At 38.4% G+C, this 23,766-nt stretch overlaps 1 protein-coding gene across 1 annotated transcript in view; it reads left to right on the plus strand.

The window, feature by feature from the left end:
- The first annotated feature begins 1,743 nt into the window (after window positions 1-1,743).
- LOC100754055 (NUT family member 2) overlaps window positions 1,744-23,766 on the plus strand; it is a 32,858-nt gene continuing 10,835 nt past the window's right edge. Inside the window, 1 exon segment of the mRNA XM_027433947.1 lies at window positions 1,744-1,777. Within this exon segment, the coding sequence (XP_027289748.1) occupies window positions 1,744-1,777 (34 nt within the window).

The raw sequence follows: 23,766 nt of genomic DNA on the forward strand, positions 1-23,766 counted from the left end.
ATCCCCTTACTCATAACCAGATCTCGAGCGCTATGCTCACTGAAGCCCTATCTCAGATTAGTATAGGTGCTAGTTCTGGCTCCAGCGCTGGTACAAATGGGCCCAAGGATGTAATTATCTCTACATTTCTGATGCTGATGGAGGGGCTCTGACCCTCAAATTCACGCTTTAGTCAAGAGAACTCCACTGCTCGACAAGTCTTGCCTTATTGTGCACCCAATCGAGGGCATCTTCCTCATTGAACACCCTGTCAGAGTCCAGACCACAAACTTAAACAGATAGCTCCAGGTTTTGAATTTACTCCCCCTCTTGGCAAGTACCAGTACAACCTAATTCAAAGAGGTTCCCAAAGAACAGGCAGTAAAAATACCTGGCCATGGTTTCAATGGGTACTCTCCAACGAACATGGAGCATTTACTTCTCTTGAACCTTTTGTGGTTCTCAAGAATCTCTGCATAATACTTCTTAATGTTTCTGGTACAAGGGATGAGAAGGGACCTTCTCTTAAGAATCTATCAATACATAAAACTTTGAATAATCTCACTGTTCCAGCTAGCCTAGTATGTTTAAAAGCTCCTTTTTTCTTTCTGCTCTCTAATGCTATTAATGCTACCAAAGAAGTGATCTCGTGCAATTCGACTGATGTCTTCTGCATTGCTAGTCAATGTTGGAATGGTTCTGCTAATACAGCAGTAGTAATGAGGATTCCTATGTATGTTCCTATTCTGGTTAAAGTGGATAAGGAACATTTCCCATTACGGAAATCATCAGAACCAAATGGGATTTTGGCATAACAGCAGCATTGGTTACTGCCACAACCCTTTCTGCAGCAGTGGCTATGATTGCTGCCGTTGCCATGGCTGCTCAGGTCCAATCATCTGAGATAGTCAATGACATTGTGGAAAAAACAGCCACAACATTAACTACATTAAGATCTATTGATGGCCACTTAAAATCTGGCATTCTAACTGTGAACCAATGAGTGGACCTGTTGCAGGAACAGGTGGAAGATTTAGCATCCTTAACTTCCATAGGATGCATTCATTCCTCTTCTTCTTTGTGTATCACTTCCTGGATAGCCAACAATTTCACAGAGAACAGCAACCTGAGTTGGCAGCTGAGTGCCTACCTTCAGGTAAATTGGAGTCAACAGTTCGAGAACCTGACAGATACCTTAACACAACGGATTGTTGCCGTGAATGCTACATGCCTGAGCCTGCCCACTGTTAATACCCTCTTAACTACCCTTAAGCAAACCTTTAGTTTAGTGAAGGAATGGGCTGGAGTAGGGGTTATGTTTTCCATGATGTTGTTAGCCATTTTTGTTTGCCTGTGGTGCCTATGCAGGATCAGGATGTCACAAAAATCCCAAGCTGCCATGTTGTTACAGTCCTTTGCTGTTGTGGAAGCAGGACAATCCCCTCAAACATGGTTATCCATGCTGACAGACAAATAGATGTCTGTCTTGCCCTTAATGAGTGAGTGATGTGTACCTGAATCAGTCATGCTCAATGATGGCACCTACCCTCTTGCTGAGTGAATAAGCATACATATGTTCCCTTCAACCTAAGACATGAGCCTGTGAGGGTGACACAGTGACTCTTTGACGGGTAAGCTAGGGACACTGGGTTGAACCTAAGACAGAGATGACTGAAATCTGACAACAGTTACATACTGCTACTCCTATAATATTAAAACAAAAAGGGGGAACTGTTGGGAGCTGCAAAATACCACGCCCAAAAGATGGCGCCGGTTTCCACCCGCCGCCAGCCCGATGGTGAGTGCTCTCTGTGGTAAACAACTCCTAATTTGGTAAAGGTCATGTATCCTCTTAATTCTGCTTGGAGACAACCAATCCTGGCGCACCACGTAGGGTTAGTTGATTGGTAGACGTAGACTATATCAGGCCCTGTCTGCCTCTACCCGGGGCTGCCATTTCACTGTAAATCAAGCATTTCCCGATTAAACTGTGTTGAAGAAGATTCCTCGGTTTTGCGTCGTTCTTGCTGGTCAAGGGTGGATGCGACCATTTATCATTAATTATTTCTTCATTATTTTCTTCCTGCCTTTTCCCAATCACTTTATATAATTTATCTTTAAAGTTATTCCCTCCTCATATTTATTTTTAATTTCCTTTTACATTTTCCTTTCTTCTTTCATTTAGTTACTCCCCTATTCTTTCCTTCTTCCTTCCATCCTTTCCTTTATTTTTCTTCTGTGAAATGTCCTTTCGACAAGCCTGAAGATTTTGTTCACAGACAAGTTCATTTCAAAGTATATTACTTCAAATTAATCTTACATTCATTTAGAATAGAAAATGGTGTGAAACTTTCAGATTGGTTTACATATAAGAAACTAGTTGTTGTACTATAAATGTAGAATTCAGAAGCATAAGGAAGTATGTTTTTTCAATGAGAACATTAGCAGGAGAAACATGCATGATGTAATGAAAGATTGTTTAAACCACTGGAATATGAAGATTTTCCTTTCACAAGTTTCCATTAAATGTGTGGCTTATCTAGTGAGCAAACACATAACCTTAATTAATTGAATCATTAAAACTTCGATGGGATGTCTCTCAAACATGCATTAAAACCCCCACCAGATTCTTCAGGTCAAAATTTAGAAAGTCTGGCATCCATAATTTTCCATATTACAAAACTTATTCTATTAAGACACTTGTTGATCACAGGCAGAATAATGGGTAGAATATGCATAGCTAATACATTAAGACAGTGTTTGACTAAATATATTTGGGGAAAGTAGAAGGAGGGAAATTCAGAGGGCATCCCCATATCATGTTGGCATATTATAAAATAGGATACCTCATATATTATTAGATCTATCCAAGTTCAAAGAATGAAACATATGTTCACTTGTAGAAACTGCATACCCACACAAATTAAAAAGATTCTGAGATTAACTCAGGTTACATTCCGATGATCAGAAAAGATAAAACTACCATTCTCACAATAGATATCTACTTTTTAGTGAGAACAGATAGGACTGTTGTCTCAAATTATGGACATAAGTAATTGTTTCAGGCATTTGACATGAAAAAATGGCCTGTTGCGACCTCAAAGCTGGTCCACATGAATCAATGACATTGTCAACAATAATGGTGTCATATCCTGATGATTATATAGAAAAAATATATAATGTATCTTGACTAGAGGGGGTACTCTTATTGCAGGTATCTCACCAAAAATCTCAAAATTAATCAAGATTCCTCTGTAGGCTCATGACTCAGGGAATCAAAACATCTTCTTGAGTTATAAAACATATTCCCTAAACAAATCTACTAGGAATCTAGAGAAAAGTATCACTTCTTGGTCATTTACAATGGAATATATATGAACATGTGTGTCAATTTTGTATCCTATATTCACTGTGACCTGTGTCTATCTGTTTGCCAAGGCATATGTCACCATGCAAACATTATAGAATTCTTTGAACCCATATCATGGGTCCAAGTATCCACGTGAAGCTGAAATACAGGTTTGTCATTTGATAGTTTACTCTACCCAAAGCATATCCATTGTACATCTTTAGCTAAAACATGAATTGAGATGAGTTTTCTGTGATTAAAGCCTATGGTGGTTTAAAGATTATGGACAACAGTGAATAGTGCAGATTCCAGGACAGGGATCAAGAACTCCAAAATTATTTCACAAGAGAAAGCATAGAAAACACAGACTCTCAGTACATTTTTGGCAGATTTAGCAGTAAGGAAATAATAACAAGCCAGGATTCTATATGGATTAGTGTACAAGGGAGGAACTTCACTGTGTCTACTTCATATATTCTCAGTAGACAACTGAGATTCCAATCTACACAGAGTCACATGAGGGTCTATTGATATTTCTGGCCCTCTAAAACCTCTGCTTCCTGTGATATCCAATGGTCTTGGTTATTGTGGCCTATGATTCTTGACGTTGAGGCCAAACCCTTCTATTGTATTAAGTTAGTCTTGTATAATTTTTAGATTATTATGTGATTATATTATTCCTTCCATCTGCGTGTTACAAAAATCCTCCATTTTAGCTCAGAAAGTTCTTAACATTATTTTAAAGTTTTGCCAATGTGACATCCTTATTAAAGCTAAAAATTTGTTTTGATATTCATTTCCCTGATGGCTAAGAATGTTGAATGCTTTTTTAATGTGGATTTAAGCCATTTTAAAATTTTCTATTGAGAATTTTCTATTAAGATCTGTACTCAAATTTTTATTTGATTATTTCATGTTTTGGAAACTACCTTCTTGAGTTTATTGAAAATTTTGGAGATAAGCCACTTGTCGGATATGTGGTTTGTCAATATTTTCTCCCAAACTTTGTGCTGCCATTTTGTATTGTTGACTATGTTCTTTGCCTTAAAGAAAGTCCTGGTTGTGTAGAGGGGGGTTATAATGGAGAACAAAATAAAAGATCCCATCAGAGAGGGAGCCATTATAGGTTTAAAGAGAAATAAGGAACTAGGGGAATATCTGGAGATCTACTAGCATGACACCAACTAACTACCTAATCACCAGTAGAGAGGCTACATTAAAAGCCCACCCCAGATAATGAGATTGATGAGTAATGTTTATTCATTCTATAGTTCTTTCTATATTTTAGAAATGAGACCTTGGATAGATGTGGGGTTGGTGAAGACCTCTTCCCATTCATTGTGGCAGGTGTATTTGTTAACTATGTATTTTGCCTTACAGAATCTTCTCAGTTTCAGGACAAACATTACTGAATTGTCAATCTGAATGTGTGTGCTAGTGTTATGTTCAGGAATTGTTGTCTTGTTCAAATTCATTCAATGCTACCTCCTAATTCCTGTCCTAAAATCTTCAGAGTGTTTGAATTTATATTAGTCTTTGATCCATAGGAAGTTTAGTTCAGTCAAAAGAGGTATCTAAAATGGTTAAAAGACATTCAACATCCATAGTCATCAAGCATATGTAAATCATAACAACTCTGAGGTGTTATGTTAAACTTGGCAGAATGGCTACAGACTAAACACCACAGAAAGTTTATGTTGGAGAGGATGTGGAGTAAGGGGAATGCTTCTCGGTTGCTGCTGTGTTTGAAAACTTGTCCAAACATTTTGGCAGTCATTATGGAAGTTTTTCTAAAAATTGAGTGTCAGTCTACTTCACCATCCAGCAATTCCATATTTTGGATATACGCAAAGGATGCGCATTCATAAAAAGGGACATCTGTACAGCTAGTTTCATAACAGTGGTATTTGTATTAGCAAGAATCTGGAAACAACCAAGATGACCCTGGACTAAAGAACTGATAAAGAAAATATAATACACGTTTTTAATGGAGTACTACTCAGTAGGAAAATAACAATGAATCAAATGGATGGAATTAGAAGAAAGCATCCTGTGTGAGGTACCCTGTATATAGAAAGACAAACATGTTATGTTCTCACTAATGTGTGGATACTTCACATAGAGCAAATGATAACTAGCTTACAAACCACACCTCCAGAGAACCTAGAAACAAGTAGGACCTTAACAGAGACATACAGGGTTCCCCATAGTAGCAGAAAGCCACAATATCTCCTGAAAAAAATGGGAGTATGAGGAAGTGGTAGGTAGGTGGAAGAGTAGGGGATAGGAGCACATAAGGGATCAGGAAGATTGATTAGGGAAATAATAGATGAGAAAATGAAATGAGATACCTTAATAGAGGGATATATTATATATTTGAGGAGAAATATGTCAGTAGGCAAATGTCCAGGAATTCTCAAGGATAATACCATCTACCTAGCTAATCAATAGTAGAGAGGCTATATAAATGCCCTTCACATATAATGAGATTGATGACTACCTTGTATGCCATCCTAGAGCCTTTATCCAGTAGCTGATGGATGTCACGGACTCTATTCTGACAACTGGCGAGTCATGCTAGTTCCAAATCAGCCCTTTTTAATGTGGGTGTCATTTGTGAAATATGGGTCTCTATGGCCCTCTGGCACTGTAACCAGTATTTGTTCCTAGCACAGTAATGGACTTTGATAATAATTTACCCATGGAGCACAACTCACTCTAGATACTCAGGGGAGTGCCCAGGCATTTCCCGAAATCATGTGACAGACTTGATGATCCCCCATGAAAGGCCTCACCATCTCTATTGAGAGGACAGAGGATGGAATGCAGCATTTTGGGGGTATTTGAGTATGGCAGTGAGAAGGAATTGTACTGATAAGTAAAATAAGATTGTTTCTAATTTACATAAAAATATATTAAAATGGAAAAAACAAACTTTTTAAGAGAGAAAAGAGAAGGTGGTGGGATATTTCTGTCTGTCTAAATGTTTCTCTTGCTGGTTTATGAACAAATCACTGATGATCGAGTTGTGATGTCTGAATACAGGCAGTGCAACCAGACCAGGAAAATGCTGTGGAGAAGAAGGGAGAGAGAGTCTGAACAGAGATGTCATGCTGTTGAAGCAGTAACATGAAAGAAAATGGGTAAGCCATAGCCTTGTGTCAATATATAGATTAATAGAAATGTGTTAATAATTGAAACAGAGCTAGGCCACAAGAAACTCTAACCATCGGCCAACAGTTTAATAATTAATATAACAACTGTGTTTCTTTTAGCCAAAATGACATTGAAACAAGGTGGGACAGAAACCTCCATTTTTAAGATACTTCTTTCCTACCTCTCTGTTTGCCTAAATACTTATCATACATTGTCACCTATAATCCCCTTGCATACAATATTCTTCTGAATCTGTATGTAGAAACTAAATTTTCAACAACAGAAATTTAGCTTTGCTTCATTTGGTAGAGAGAGAGAATAGGATATCTCCAAGTTACAGAGAAAAAAATGATACATCAACAATTATCTAAAGAGAGAGGAGATAGTACCTGTAAGGTAGGTCTTCAGAGTTGTTTGTGGTTTGTGGACCACTTGAGTTACAAAAAGTATTTCCAGAGTAAAAAAAGCAAATTCCTGTGTAACTTCCCTCTTTACACACACACACACACACACACACACACACACACACACACACACACACAATATTTTGTTATTTTAAAAGAGACATATCTATTAAGAATTCTGTTTTTCATTTAAAAACCATGCTTTCATGTTTTAATGAATACCAAGAAAGAGCTCTCAAAAGAGCAAAATTATAAGTAGAATTTGCAGCCTCCAATATAATCACCTGGATATATTTGCCATTTTACAATTTAAAAAAGATATTCAAGCTGAGCATGTGGTACACCTCTTTAGTAATATCTATACATAACTTCCTTTAAGGACTATTATCAATTTTGACAAAGTAAGCTCTGATGTTTCTATCCCTATGTATATACTCAATATTCCACAAAATCAATCATCTTGTTTCTCATGTTTTCTTGAACTTAAGTTTCAATAATATGAATCACAATGTCAACATTAATAACATAAAAAATACTATTTTCTAATTCACCAATGTTAATAAGAATCCATCCTGTACTGAAAGTGGATACATTTCTTTGATCAATGAAGAAAATTTCAATAGTAATTCTATTGTGTTTGAGGAAAAAATCAAGACTTGTACCAACTAATTCTTTGAAACTACTGGTACATTACAAGAATTTGTCCCTGTTTCTTTAAAGAGCTTTTTCCCAAGAATCTTTTTGCTTATCTTCTGATATGTAAGCATTACCAAGTTGGTAGTAATTATTGCAGTTTTTCCTAATATGAAAATCCTGGCTATAATTAAGCAGATTTAAGACACATTGTCCAATGCATTTTATCCTGGCACCATGCCCTCCCTGAGAATTTGTCCCTTTATAAATTGGACTGCCTCCATGAACTGAGTCCAATGAACAGGCATCAACCTGTAGGGACAGTAACTGATAGAAGCCCCATTACTTATAATGGCCTTTAGCATTCTTGAAAAACCCAAACAACACTCCTGGTTTTAACAACCTAACTCATGTCACCTGATTTGTGTGGCACCAGTCCTATAAGAAGACAACAGATGAATTCAGAATTTAAATGTGGGAAGTGATAATTTAAGTATAAATGGCTGAGGTGCCTATACAATTTACCAAAAGGGATGGGGGACAACGTTTTTCTCAGCATTTATAATACCTGTTCTCTTATAAAAGAGTCCTTGATCCTCAGAGCATCACACCCTGTACCCCTACACTTAACCACTACCACACCTGAGGCCCAACTCCCTTTCCCCATTTGGTTATTCTTTATAGCCTCAGTCACTTTGGAAATTGAGGTAAATTTGTCTCCTGGTTTTCTCCTGGCATCATGGTTTTTCATCCCTGACCTTTTCACTCTCAACCCTACATTATTTTAGACTTCTATCTCTGTGTAGCCTTCCAGATGCCTCTGGCTATTTTTCCCTCATAGCTACAGTAAACCTTCTCATGCCCAATAACTAAGCATATACCAGTATCATGTTATATTTCTGTATCCACTCAACATGATTTATTTCACATAAATGTGGTAGAAGCTAAGCAGAACTTATCAAGATCCATCAATGGAAATCCCTTTGATAATGAGATGGGGATGCTATTAAAAACACAAAAAATATATTTGTGTAATTATAGACTTTGTCAGAAATAAATTTTAAAGTATCTTAAACTTTTTTGCGTTTAAATGTTTGCATAAATGTATGTCACCAAAAAACACAATTTTCTGGTGCTAATGTGGGCCAGAGGCAGATATAGGATCCTCTGCAACTGGATTTAAATATAGGGGCTGGACATCCATACCAAGTCCCCAGGTAGAGCAAGTAATGCTCAAAAAAATGAGTCATCTTTCCAGTAACTCAACAAGTACAATTAGAATTGCTTATCCTCAAGGAAACATTGGTTGAAACAAATGTGTATTTAAAAAATACACATTTAAATGAAATCAAGAAGCTTAAACTTTGAACAGTGTATGAATTTTTTTTGAGGGGAATTGATTGCCTTTTTGTGAAAAGTGTGGTATCATTTTAGTTAACTTTGTACTTCTTAATGTTACTTTGTACCAATGCATTCAGCTTTGTTCCATTTATTTTCAAATGTGTTAAAGTGGTGTCTACAAACAAAAATGATTTTCTATGAATCCTCTTCTCAGATGGGTAACCTGTGGTTACACATATTCTCTATTATGCATCAATTTGCACTCTAAATGTGAATATTTGGACCGGTTGCAGTTGCTCTTTAGGCAAAACTGCTTTCAGAAGGACACATAGTTGCACATATTTGACTATTAGACATAGTTGACTATTAGAAGGATCTGTGAGGGGAACATCAAAATGTAATCAGGTGTTAAGATGATATTTTCCTCAGTAAATCCAGCAAATGATTATCAAACCATGCTGTGTTTTAATACAGATATTTTGAATTTAATTATTGTCATTGTTGGATAGATATAAGAAGGCTTCTTTCTTTAAGTCTCCTTACTTGCTTTAGACACATCAAGGTTCACTGTAGACATAGAGAGCCTCTGTGCAACAAGTGCCCACCCTTTTATGAAGCAAGGGATAGTGCCATATGCCAGCATCTATGGCATTATTATTATTATTATTATTATTAATATTATCATTATTATCATTATCATTGTCATTAATATTATTATTATTACTCTCATTATTTTTATTATTACAGACTTAGCATTTTTGGAGAGATTTTCTATACAGTTGTGAATTACAAAGAACTTTATTTCCAGATCAGTCTGGACTCATATTCAGAGATACACCTGCCTCTTCCTCCTAACTGTTCGGAGTAAGGACATGCAGCCCCTTTGCCTACTCTCTTTTCGTCTTTGAACTAATCAACTTGCCTTGGCCTCTTTCAATGGGTGCAAGAGTGGCTAGAATCCTTCACCCTAATGCAGAGAGTCCAAATTATTGGTCTTCATTGCCAGAGCTGGAATGTCTGTGCAGACTCTCCCATTAAGCAGCCCCATCATGCAAAACTGGTGAATTCCCTAGTCCAGCTGAGAACTCTTTAGGCACACACCTCAAGAATGTCAGCAGAGAACACTGATCGCGTGCAAACCTCTGGAACTTTGATCACTTCATGAAACCAACTGTCATTTCCCTTCTATGCTTGGCCTGCTGGACTTGTGGCCAGGTCTTGCAAAGGAAAACCCCTCATAAACTGTATTGCTGAATCCTCTCCTGCAGCCAGTTGGTTTTGGGTTTGGGCTACACTGGTGAATTGCCCTTGCCAGCAGAGAACACTGAATACAGAGGCATCAGTGTTACTTCGATCACTTCCTGAAGTCAACTGTCACTCTCTTTCTTCTTTTGGCCTACTTGAAGTGAGCACAGGTCTTGTTAAGAAAAGAATCCTACAAACACAGTCACTTATCCTTTTCCTGCTTCCATTTGCCATGGGAAACATCCTTTAACCCCCGTTGCCTGAGGTCAGTATATCAACACAGTTTCCTCGGCTCAACTGCCTAGAAACTACGTGCCTAGAAAAGTGGAGAGAGGCCTAAAGTCCTGAGTTAGGCTTTGGCAGTTTGACCACACATCGTGGGCTCTCAGACCATGGACCTCTATCAGCAAAAAGGACCCACAAAAGGTTTACATACCAGCCAAAATCATGGAGTATTTGACAACCAATAAAGCTCAGGGGGATTTTACAGCACAACAACAGCCCAGATTGAGTTTCAGAGACTCACATGTAGACCAGGACACGAGAATGTAATGCAGGGAGGTCAGGTTCCCTGACTCTGTACATGCAGACATCCAGTATTATCATGCAGGACCTGAAGTAACTACAGACAGTATGGGCAATTCAAGCTTCACAAAGGATATGAAAAGGGTCAAGATTGAAAAGGACCACTCCTTTATCAAGTCCTAAATATAATGAGAAAAATGTGCAGTGATCTCAGTCTATCTGCTTTCCATCAAGTCATGAGAAAAAGACCTCGGTCATCTTTCTGCCGAGACCAGAGAAGGCAAAAGACACTTGGATATGTCTCTCCTGTAGGAAGAGAAGATGGACTGCTGCCTACTTTGTAGTGGAGTTGTTTTAAGGTATTCTTTACCTGGTTCAAGGGATACCAAAGCAAAGAGCACAAGAACTTATGCAGAACCAATTGGACCAACTTCCTCGGATCAACATGCACTGGTAAATTTCCCATCTAATCAAAAGTCCCTGAAAATTGCCCCATCAACTCAACAGATTTCGAAAGCTTCAAAATCTGTTTCAGAGGCTAGTGTCATCGCTACAGCTGCCTCTCTTCTTCTAGGAGAAGCAGATTTAAACAGGAAAACACATGACAAGGAAGCCTCAGTGTTTCAAAATCAGAACACAATGCACTAGAGTTACAAAAATATGATGCGCAAAATACCAGTCCTTCAATGATAGCAAAGGGAGTCCTGAAACCAAACACTTTTAATGAATGGGAGACTGATATTAAAATGAGGACATATGATACTACAGACATTACTGAGTTCTCATAAGAGGCCCACGTAAATTCCAGCTCTACTGGAGGGGCTTCAGCATAATGCAAAAGTTAGGGAGGATTTCTGGATGATGCCTCCTATATAGAGGGAGCTGTGGACCTATACTTCTGTGTCCCTAACTCTTTTCAGCTATTGCAGTTCAAACAAGGACAAACAGCACTTTCCATACTTGTAGATTGGATTTTCACTCACAGGCCCTCTCAGATGGAAGACCTGACACATTCTCTATCTCTATAAAGGACCATAGTTCATCCTCTTTATGAAATCCAGAATTCAGCAGGTAGCCACTGCACAGGAAAGCCTAAATACATCACAACAGGAGGACAATTGCTCAGGCCAGAAATCCAGTGATCCACAACTTCTCACCAATTACCAATGCCTTAACAGCTGTGGGAGGCCTAACTTCCAATACAAACGGTGAATGGGAGTTTGCCAATGTTGTTGGTACATCAGGATCTCTAATGTTTACAGTTTTATCAGAACTGGCACAGGTTACTTCCATCTCTACTTTTGAAGCCCAAGCACATTCCACATGTGAGGTAGGAGCTCTGGATGATCACCTTCAAAGGTGTCTCAGAAACCATTTTTCTTCTGTCCTGGTTCTTTTGGGCTCATGCTCTTAATTCAGTTGTCCTAGTATAAAGAACCTACATTTTTATTAAGGTAAGGCAAGGGAAACTACTATGCAGAATAGATCCTCAAAAACCAGCAGAATATTCAGAGCCTTCCACTGATATCACTGTCAGGAGTCTCAACAGAAGACCAAGCTACACAATTGTCACATATATGCACAAAACATATTTCAACTACATTCAGTGTCCCTGCTGGTTCCTGTAGAGTCTTCCAGCTTTTATAATTCCAGATTAGTGGATTCTGTGGGTTTTCTTGTGATGTCTTTGATACCACTGCTTTGTACAATTCTTCAACTCCATCTTAAGAAGGATTTCCTGAGATCAGCCTAATGTTTTGCTGTACTTCTGCACCTGATTCTAATAGTTTCTGGATAAATCCTCTCTGATAACTACTGGTCTAGGCACCAATCTGGAAGTATAGTTGATTAATATTTGGCAACATTATATTTACAGTTTTCTACTCCAGCTGCATTTGGTTCAATTCTATGTTAAGACAGTTCTTAGACTGTGCAGTTCATGATGACTGAATGATTTATCATTAATGTGGCCATTGAGAAAGATAATCTATGTGCTAGTTTCCAAAATTTTGGCTCCAATTCTCAATAACAACTGCAGAGACCTGAATTAATCTCCCATTTTCCTGATACTTTTTGTTCCACTGTTAGATTTTTTAACTAATATGTCTATAAACTAAATTATTAATTGTTCTAAATAATAACAATCCATAGACAGATAGAGAAGCAAATGATTTTATATCAAAGGGATTGGGGAAATAACTGCCACACTTTACCTCTTTAGCATCTCAGCAGACAAGAGTGAGATCTCCTATTTCTCCCAGCTTATATATTGTTTCAGCCTAGTTACCTCACTTCTTGTCTGTCAATGAAGACCTCCTGATCTCTGTAGTTAGATAGTGTCAAGCTCAATTCTGACCATCAGACAGATTTTATTAGCAAAAATATGGTGTCACCACAGAAGTTAGCCTAAATATAAGCTTAAAATTGGATGACACAGGTGTGAAATACATTGGGAAAAACATCAGGAGTCGCAAAACTTCATGAGGACTATGTAGCCAACAAGATTTTTAAATGTCTCACCCAGTCTCAGAGCTTTTTACTTAGTTGTGTGATCAGCATATATGGCAGCTGTACTGTTGCATTTCTTGGTTTATTTTTTAACACATGTATCCAAGATTTGCAGTATGTATTACCAATCAAGTCTGTTCATTTATTTTGAAAAGAAACATAATTTATACTTTCCTTTTGAAACAAAGCATAACCTGTACACCCAATACAACCTATTTTGCGTATTTCAATATGGAGTTAAGAACCTTTAAATTACATAGGTTGGTTTAATTTAGCATTTATGATTAAAATTTAAAGCAATGTCTTTCAGAAGCTATTGTCTTTTACATTAACATATAAAAATTCAGTATCAAAAAAACACCATATAGGATACATTCACACTGTCTATTTCCTATCTCTCTTAGGCTTATTCTTTTTATATTAATTTATATAAAGATGTTACACCTTGCCGGCTTTAGGCAAACCATTGGTCTAAATAAAAGTGAATGGACAATTACTCAGCAGAAGTTGGCAAGGAGATGGCAGTAGACACAGAGAAAGGTAGGAGCAGAGATTTGCTATTAGATTGAGAAGAAGGAGGCATACTAAAAGAAGGTAGATTTGGGGGAGAAAAAGAGAGGGACAACCAGGGCTATCTAGGCATACACAGGAAAAGACACAGAGTTGTACATACAGAAAAAAGTCCCAGAGGAAAACCAGAGGTGAAAAGAAATGTGTAAATTTGTGTAAAGAAAAAATTCTAGCCAGAAATGAACAAAACTTAAAGACAAGGATTCATATCTAATAATATATCTCCATGTCATGCATAGCAAACTTGTTGGTTTCCCAAAAGTAAAAGCTTGGTTGGAGGCAGAATGAGCCAGCCAAAATCTGTTACCATTCTTATCTTAGACTGGTACCAAGAGGAAGAGGTGAATGCCTGTCCTTTACCTGCCCACTTTTCCCTGTTTAAGTCCCCTGAACTGCAACTCCCAGTCATATCTAACCAAGGAATCATGCAGAGAGCCATCTAATATGTGTCATCCTTGGAGCCTTGAATCCACCTAGACCTTCCAGATAGAGACTGTTCAATGTTCTCTTAATATTTGTGAAATATCTATCAAGCAACTTCTGGCATTCAGAGTATTCAGAATTTTCATGTGTAATTCTGATAGGTCTGCCTTTCCATGTTACTTGGCCTTTTTACTTTGCTGCCCTTAATATTCTTTATTCTGGAAGTATTACATGGAGGGTAGACTTTTTGGGATGGAATATTTGGTTTTGTGTGTCTTCTTGCACTTTCAAAGGCATGTCCTCCTTTAGGTTGGGAAAGTTTCTGCTGTGATTTTATGGAATATCTTTACTTCATATTTGAGTTGGGCTTTTGCAATTTCTTCTGTACCTACTATTATTAGGTTTGGCGTTTTTATGTTGTTTCCTATATATTTTCTGTTAAGGGTATGTTGGTTTTAAGATTTTCATTGGTCGATGAATCTATTTACTCTTGTTTATCTACAGAACCTGAGATTCTCTCGTCTATCTCTTGTAATTTCTGTGTTATGCCGGTATCTGTAGTTCCTCTTCATTTACCCAGATTTTTTATTTCTGGCATTCTCTCAGTTTGTGTTTTTTGCATTGTCTCAATTTCTCTTTTCAGGGCTTGAAATGTTTGACTTTTCCCCTCATTTTTTTTCTTTTCTTGGCTTTACTTGCATTTTTAAGAGATTACTTTGATTTTTTGGTTCCAATTTTCAGTTTTTTCTTCATTTTTTTTATTTTTCTTCACTTTCTTTAAGGGATTTTCTCACTTCCTCTTTGAGCGATTCTATCTTCTTAATTAAGTTTTTAAGGTTCTTCTCTTCTGCTTCATCTAGTTTGGGATGTTCAGGTATTGATGAAGTACAATTTCTAGATTCTGGGGGTGGCATGGTAGCCTTTTGTATTTGAAAGACCTTACACTTTCATCTTGTCATTCCTTGTTCTAGTGGGTACAGGTGAGGTCTCTCACTTTCTTGGTGGTTACGAGATCAAGGCTGTCTCCATGTTGGTTAAGATGGGTCCAAGACTCAAATGGCATCAGATCCAGTATGGTTTGATCTGCCTCCAGGTCTCTCTGGGGCATTCGTTGGTTTGATTGGAATGGTAACCTCAGGACAGAGAACACCAACAGGGGAGGTTGGCCGGAGAAGGACTGGCACTCTCATCTCCTGGTAGGTGCTGAATTGAATCTGCAATGGTGGTAGATGTTTTATGGTTTGGTCTTCCTCCTTTTCTCTCTGGGGGATTTGGTGGCAGGACAATTCAGGGGTCTATTTTTCAAGGAATCCCTAGAGGGAAGTCCTGCAGAAGACCCAGCACTTCCAGGACTAAGATTGTGTATCCAATTTCTTTAATTATATCATTTTTCATTTTTATGTCTATTTACTTGAGTTCTTTGTATATTTCTGATTTATCCCTCTGTCAGATATGGGGATGCCGATGACTTTCCCCATTCTATAGCCTAAATTTTTGTTGGAATGACAATGTCCATTGCCTTACAGAAGCTTCTCAGTTTAAGTAGTTCACATTTATTGATTGTTGTTTTCACTGTCTGTGCTACTGTTGTTATAAATAAGAAGTGCTGTCTTATGCCACTGTGTTCAAGGCAATTTTGCACTTTCTGTTCTCTGAAGCCCAATGGATTCAAGGCAATTTCACACTTTCTATTCTGTGAAGCACAGTATGCCTGGATTGATATTGAAGCTTTTGATGCATTTGGACTAGAGTTTTGTGCTTAGAGATAGATAAGAATCTAAAGATTTTTCTACATTAAATATCTAGTTGAGAGCACCAATTTTTGAAAATGCTTTCTGTTTATATTTCTTTTTAATCATTTTTTAAAATTTATTTATTAGTTCTAGTTAGGGAACAAGCTTGTTTCACATGTAAGTCCCTTCTCACTCTCCCTCCCATCACCCCCATTCCTCTGCCCCCACCCCCAGCCATCGCCACTCCATCCACCCACCACTCCCCAGGCAGGGTAAGGCCCTCAATGGGGGCTCTGCAAAGTCCACCAAATCTTCCTGTGCTGGTCCTGGGCCCTTCCCCATGTATCCAGGGACAGAGTGTAACCCGTCATGTGGGATGGGCTCACAAAGTTCCTTCTTACACCAGGGAAAAATACTAATCCACCACCAGAGGCTGCCTAGAGTGCAGAGGACTCCTTATTTACATTCATGTTCAGGGGTCTGGATCAGACTTGTACTGGCCACCCCGACAGAATCAGGGGTCGAATTGCTCTCCCTTGTTCAGGCCAACAGTTCCTGTGGGTTTCTACAACCTGGTACAGACCCCTTCACTCTTCATTCCTCTCTCTCTTCAACTAAATTCCCAATTTCAGCTCAGTGTATATCTGTGGATGTCTGTCTCTGCTTCTATCAACCACTGGGTGAGGGATCTAGGATTGCATAAAGAGAAGACATCAATCTCATTTTAGGGGAAGGGCTTTTAAGTTATCCTCTCCACCATTGCCTGTATTGTCAGATCTTGTCATCCTTGTGTGTCTCCGGAGATCTCCCTGGTTCCAGACCTCTTCTCGAAGCTATAGTGGCTCCCTCTGATATGGTATCACTCATCCTGCTCTCTTTCCTCTATTCTTCCCTCAACTCAATATTTCTGCCCCTCCATTTCCTCTACTCTTCTCCTCTTCTCTTGCTCTTATTGTAGCAGCTCATTTCCCCCTACCCTCATGCTCCCAATTAGTTCCCCAGTTCATGCCACTTCCATTCCTGGGGACCATTTATCCCTTAGAGTCCTTCATGTTTGCTAGTTTCTTTGGTGAAGAGGATTATAGGCTGGTAATTCTTTTCTCTATGTCTAAAATTCATATATGAGTGAGTAAATACTATTGTTTGTCTTTTTGTGACTGCGTTACCTCACTCAGCATGGTTTCTTCTAGTTTACCCATTTGCCTGCGAATTTCAAGATTGCACTGCTTTTTTCTGCTGAGTAGTACTCCTTTGTATAAATGTACCACATTTTCTCAATCCATTCTTCAGTTGAGGGGCATCTACGTTGCTTCCAGGTTATGGCTTTTAAAAACAATGCTGCTATGAACATGGTTGAACATATGTCCTTGTTGTATGAATATGCAATATTTGGGTATATACCCAAGAGAGGAATGGCTGGATCTTGAGGTAGACTGATTCCCATTTTTCTGAGCAACCACCATACTAATTTACAGAGTGGTCTTACAATTTCGCACTCCCACCACCAATGGAGGAGTCTTCCTTTTTCTCCACATCCTCTCCAGCATAGACTGCAATTGGTATTTTTGATTTTAACCATTCTGACAGGTGTGAGGTGGTATCTCAGAGTTGTTTGAGTTGCATTTCTCTTATGGCCAAGTATTTTGAGCACTTTCTTAAGTGTCTTTCAGCCATTTCAGATTCCGCCATTGAGAATTCTCTATTTAGTTCTGCACCCCTCTTTTTATTTTCATTGTTTGGTGCATGGTGGCTAGGTTCTTGAGCTCTTTATATATTTTGGAAATCAGTCCTCTGTCAGATGTGGGATCGGTGAAGGTCTTTTCCCATTCTGTGGGTTGTCGTTTTGTCCTAATGACTGTTTTCATGGCCTTGAAGAAGCTTCTCAGTTTCAGGAGGTCCCATTTATTAATTGCAGACCTCAATGTCAGTGCTACTGGAGTAATGTTCAGGAAGCCGTCTGCTGTGCCAATTTGTTCAAGGGTAATTCCCAATTTCTCTTCTAGAAGATTCAGTGTGGCTGGATTTATGCTGAGATCTTTGATCCATTTGCACTTAAGTTTTCTGCATGGTGACAGGTATGGATCAATCTGCAATTTTCTGCACGTCCGAATCCAATTATACCAGCATAATTTGTAGAAGATGCTATCTTTTTTCCATTGTATAGATTTAGCACCTTTGTCGAAAATAAGTTCCACATAGGTGCGTGGGTTAATATCAGGGTTTTCAATTTAATTCCATTGGTTTATCTGTCTATGTTTGTGCCAAAAACAAACTGTTTTCGGAACTATGACTCTATAGTAGAGCTTGAAGTCGGGGATGGTGACGCCTCCAGAAGATCCTTTATAGTAAAGAGTTGTTTTGGCTATCCTGGGCTTTTTATTTTTCCATATAAAGTAGAGTATTGTTCTTTCAATGTCTGTGAAAAACTGTGTTGGGATTTTGATGGGGATTGCATTGAATCTGTAGATTACTTTTGGCAAGATTGCCATTTTTACTAAGTTAATTCTACCTATCCTAGAGCATGGGAGATCTTCCCATTTTCTCGTATCTTCTTTAATTTCTTTTTTTAAATTCTCAAAGTTCTTATTGTACAGGTCTTTCACTTTTTTGGTTAGTGTTACCCCAAGATATTTTATGTTGCTTGTGTATATTGTGAATGTTGATGTTTCCATGATTTCTTTCTCATTGGATTTATCATCTGTATATAGTAGGGATACTGATTTTTTGAGTTAATTTTGTATCCTGCTACATTTCTGAAGGTGTTTATAAGCCGTAGGAGTTCCCTGGTAGAGTTTTTCGGGTCACTAATGTAGACTATCATGTCATCTGCAAATAGTGAAAGTTTGATTTCGTCCTTTCCAATTTATATCCCTTTGATCCCCGTTTCTTGTCTTATTGCTATTGCCAGAACTTCAAGTACAATATTGAAGAGATATGGAGAGAGTGGACAGGCTTGTCTTGTTCCTGATTTATAGGAAACGCTTTGAGTTTCTCTCCATTTAGTTTGATGTTGGCTATTGGTTTGGTGTATATTACGTTTATCATGTTTAGATATGTTCTTGTTATTTCTGTTCTCTCCAAGATCTTTATCATGAAGGGATGTTGGATTTTTTCAAAGGCTTTTTCAGCATCTAGTGAGAAGATCGTGAGGTTTATCTTTTTCAGTTTGTTTATATGGTGGATTAAATTGATGGATTTTTTATGTTTGACCATCCTTGCATCCCTGGCATGAAGCCTACTTGATTGTGGTGGATGATTTTTCTAATATGTACTTGGATTTGGTTCGCCAATATTTTATTGAGTATTTTAGCATCGATGTTCATGAGAGATATCGGTCTGTAGTTCTCTTTCTTGGTTATATCTTTGTGTGGCTTGGGTATCAAAGTGATTGTAGTCTTGTAGAAAGAGTTTGGCAATATCCCATCTGCTTCTATTGTGCGGAACAGTTTGAGGAGTATTGGAATTAGATCTTGTTTGAATTTCTGGTAGAATTCTGCAGTGAACCCATCTGAACCTAGGGTTTTTTTGGTTGGGAGGCTTTTGATGACTGCTTCTATTTCATTAGGGGTTATAGGTCAAGTTAAACTGTTTATCTGATCTTGATTTAAATTTCTTAAGTGATATTAATCAACAAAAATGTCCATTTCCTTTAGATTTTCCAATTTTGAGGAGTACAGGTTTTCAATGAATGACCTGAAGATTCTCTGGATTTCCTCAGTGTCCGCTGTTGTATCTCCCTTTTCATTTCTGATTTTGTTAATTAGCATGCTCTCTCTCTGCCTTTTGGTTAGTTTGGCTAGAGGTTTGTCTATATTATTGATGTTCTCAAAAAAGCAACTCTTTGTTTCATTGATTCTTTGTACTGATTTCCTAGTTTCTACTTTGTTGATTTCGGCTCTCAGGTTGATTATTTTCTGGTGTCTATTCCTCTTTGGTGCATTTGCTTCTTTTTGCTCTAACGTTTTCAGTTATTCTATCAATTCTCTAATGTGACTTTCCTTCAGTTTCTTCATGTGGGCACTTAGAGCTATGAACTCTAAGCACTGCTTTCAGAGTGTCCCATAAGTTTGGGTATGTTGTGTCTACATTCTCATTAAATTCTAGGAAGTCTTTATTTTTTTTTATTTCTTCCTCAACCCTGGAATGGTGCAATTGGGTGTTAATCATTTTCCACGTGAATGTAGGTTTTCTGCAATTCGTATTGATGGTGAATACTAGCTTTAATGAATGTGGTCTGATAAGATACAGGAGGTTATTTCAATTCTTTTGTAACTGTGGAGGTTTGGTTTGCTGCCAACTATGTGGTTAGTTTTTGAGAAGGTTCCATGTGGCACTGAGAAGAAGGTAAATTCCTTTGTGTTTGTATGGAATGTTATATACATATCTGTTAAACCCAGTTGTGTCATAACTTCTTTCAGATCCTTTGTTTCTTTGTTAAGTTTCTGTCTGGTGGTCCTGTCTAGTGGTGTAAGTGGGAGTGTTGAATTCTCCTACTATAAGTGTGTGTGCTTTTATGTGTGGTTTGAGCTTTAGTAATGTTTCTTTTCAAATGTGGGTGCTTTCTTATTTGGAGCATAGATATTCATGATTGAGACTTCATCTTGATGGACTTTTCCTGTGATGAGTAAGAAATGCCCTTCTTCATCTCTTTTGATTGATATTAGTTTAAAGTCTAATTTGTTAGATATTAGGATTGCTACACCAGCTTGTTTCTTGAGCCCATTTAATTGGAAAATTTTTTCCTATCCTTTTACTCTGAGGTATCACCTGTCTTTGAAATTGAGGATTGTTTCTTGTAAACAGCAGAAGGATGGATTCTGTCTTCGTATCTATTCTGTTAGCCTTTATCGTTTTATGGGTAAGTTAAGACCATTGATATTTAGGGATATTAATGTCCATTGTTCATTGGTTCTTCTTTGTTTTGGATTTATTGTTGGTGGTGTCATTGCAATATGATTTCGCCCTCCTGTTTCTTTTTGTGTTTGGTCAAATTAGATTATCTATTGCCAGTGTTCTTGTGAGTGTAGTTAAGTTCGTTGGGTTGGAGTATTCCTTCCAGAACCTTCTGTAGTGATGGATTTGTGGATATGTATTGTTTAAATCTATTTTTTGTCATGGAATATTTTGTTTTCTCCATCTATAGTGATTGAAACTTTTGCTGGGTACAGTAGTCTGGTTTGACATCCATGCTCCCTTTGTGCTTGTAGGGTATCTATCCAAGACCTTCTGGCTTTCAGAGTTTCCATTGAGAAGTCAGGTGTGATTCTGATTGGTTTGCCTTTGTATGTTACTTGACCTTTTTCCTTTGCTTCTCTTAATATTTTCTCTTTATTCTGTAGATTTGGTTGTCCAGTGTTTGGTGTCCTGTAAGCTTCTTGTACTATCGTAGGCATAACCTTCTGTAGGTTGGGGAAGTTTTCCATTATGATTTTGTTGGATATGTTTTCTGTACCTTTGAGCAGTGTTTCTTCACCTTCATCTACACCTATTATTCTTAGTTTTGTGGATATTATGTGTTAGGGATTTGTTGGACTTGAGGAGGTTTTCTTTGGTTGATGATTGTATATCCTTTAGCGAGTCTTCAATAGCTGAGATTCTCTCTTCCATCTTTTGAATTCTATTGGTTATAATCTCATCTTTAGTTCATGATCGTTTATCCAAGCTTTCCATTTCCAGAATTGCCTCATTCTTTGTTTTCTTTATTGTGTCTATTTCAGCTTTCATGATTTGAACTGTTTCAAGAACTTCCTTTACTTGTTTGGATGCTTTTTCTTGGGTTTCTTTAGATTCTTTAAGAGATTTGTTTATTTCTTGAATTTTTTGGTGTGTCTTTTCCTCTATTTTCATTTTTTGTTTGCTTTTTCTTCTATTTCTTTAAGGGATTTTCTTGTTTCTTCTTCAAAGGTCTCTATTATCTTGCTGAGATAATTTTTGTGTTCCATCTCATCTTCATGCTCTGTGTTGGGCTTTTCAGATCTTGCTGGAGTGGAGTCCCTAGATTCTGGTGGTGTCATATTGGTCTTTCTGTTGTTGAGTGAAATCTTATTCTGTCTTCTTCCCATATCTTCATTTAGTGGGTGCAGGTGGGGTCTCTCTATCTCCTCTTGTGACCCAGTAGTATGTGGGGGCTAGGAATTCAATGTCCACAGCTCTGGATGGTTTTGCCTCTCCTGGTAGTCTCCTCACTTGTTGTGGATCGGTTGGCGGAAAGAGATGGAAGAGTGAGGTGTTTCCAGATTCAGGGAGCTCCTCCTTGTCTGTGTGTGTCTACCCCAAGCAGCCGGGTGCAGTCCTGGGGTGGTCGGAGTGAGTGATGGTTTGGGTGGGGGTTGGGTAAGGGCAGAGGCTCACTCACCACGTTCCTGGGTCTGTCGGTGGAATGGAAGAGTAGGTTGCTACCAGATTCAGGGAGTAGGCAGCTCCTCCCTGCCTGGGCGTGTCTACCCCAAGCTGACAGGCACAGGCAGGGGGGAGAGGTCTGGTTGCATCATATTTCTGGTGGGAGTTGGGTAAGGGAAGAGACTCACTCACCTAGTTTCAGGGTCAGTCATCGGAAAGGATTGAAGTGTGGGGTGCTGGCAGATTCAGGGTGCAGGGAGCTCCTCCCTGCTTGGGCATGTCTACCCCAAGCCGGCAGGCACAGGTGGGGGAGGTGGTCGGGGTGAGTGATGTTTTGGGCAGGAGTTGGGTAAAGGTAGAGACTCACCTAGTTCCTGAGTTCGTCGTGGAAAGGCTTAATCATTTTTAATTTGAATTATAAACAAGATTGATTCACATGAGAATCCCAATTCCTTTCTCCTTCCTGTCCTCTCCTACCACCCTCCCAATTAAAACCCTACCTATCAAATACCCTTTCTTCTAGTCTTCACCTGACTCAACCTTTCTGCTCCCTCATGACCTCTGCATCCTTCCTCTTCTTCCCTTCTCATTTTCATAGCTCCCTCGCCCCTCTTCCCATGCTTTCAATTTCCTCAGGAGACCGTGACCTTTTCCCCTTCTCCAGGGGACAATCATTGTCTCTTTTAGTGTCCTCTTTGTTTACTAGTTTCTCTGGCAGTGTGTATTGTATGCTGGTAATCCTTGTTCTATGTCTAAAATCAACATATGTGTGAGTATATATCATGTTTTTCTTTTGGTGATTGGATTACCTCGCTCAGAATGGTTTCTTGTAGTTCCATCCATTTTTTCTGCAATTTTCAAGAATATATATACATAGTTGTACTCGACTGTGTAAATTTACCACATTCTCTCTACCCATTCTTCTACTGAGGGGCATCTAGGATGCTTCCAGTTTCTGGCTATTATAAATTATGCTTCTATGAACATCGTTGAACAGATGCCCTAGTTTTATAAATGTGCTTCTTTTGGGTATATGCCTAGCAGTTGATTTGCTGGATCTTTGGTAGACTCATTCCCATTTTCTTGAGGAGTCACCATACTGATTTCTGAAGTGGCTGTACAAGTTGGCACTCCCACCAGCAGTGGAGGAGTGTTCCTCTTTCTCCACATCCTCTCCAGCATAAACTGTCATTGGTGTTTTTGCTTTTAGCCGTTCTGACAGGAGTAAAATGGTATCTCATAGCTGTTTTGATTTGCATTTCCCTGATGGCAAAGGATGTTGAACAGTTTCTTATGTGTCTTTTAGCCATTTTAGATTCCTTTATTGAGAATTGTTTAGTTCTATTGAGAATCTATTTATTTCTGTACCTCACATTTTAATTGGATTGGTTGGTGTTTTGGAGACTAGTTTCTTGAGTTCTTTGTATATTTTGAAGATGAGCCCTCTGTCAGATGTGGGTTTGGTGAATATCTTTTCCCAATCTGTGGGCTGCTGTTTTGCCTTACTGATAAAGGATGTGTCCTTTGCCTTACAGAATCTTCTCAGTTTTAGGAGGTCCCA

Source organism: Cricetulus griseus, unplaced genomic scaffold (genome assembly GCF_003668045.3).
Source record: "Cricetulus griseus strain 17A/GY unplaced genomic scaffold, alternate assembly CriGri-PICRH-1.0 unplaced_scaffold_7, whole genome shotgun sequence".
Classification (NCBI taxonomy): Eukaryota; Metazoa; Chordata; class Mammalia; order Rodentia; family Cricetidae; genus Cricetulus; species Cricetulus griseus.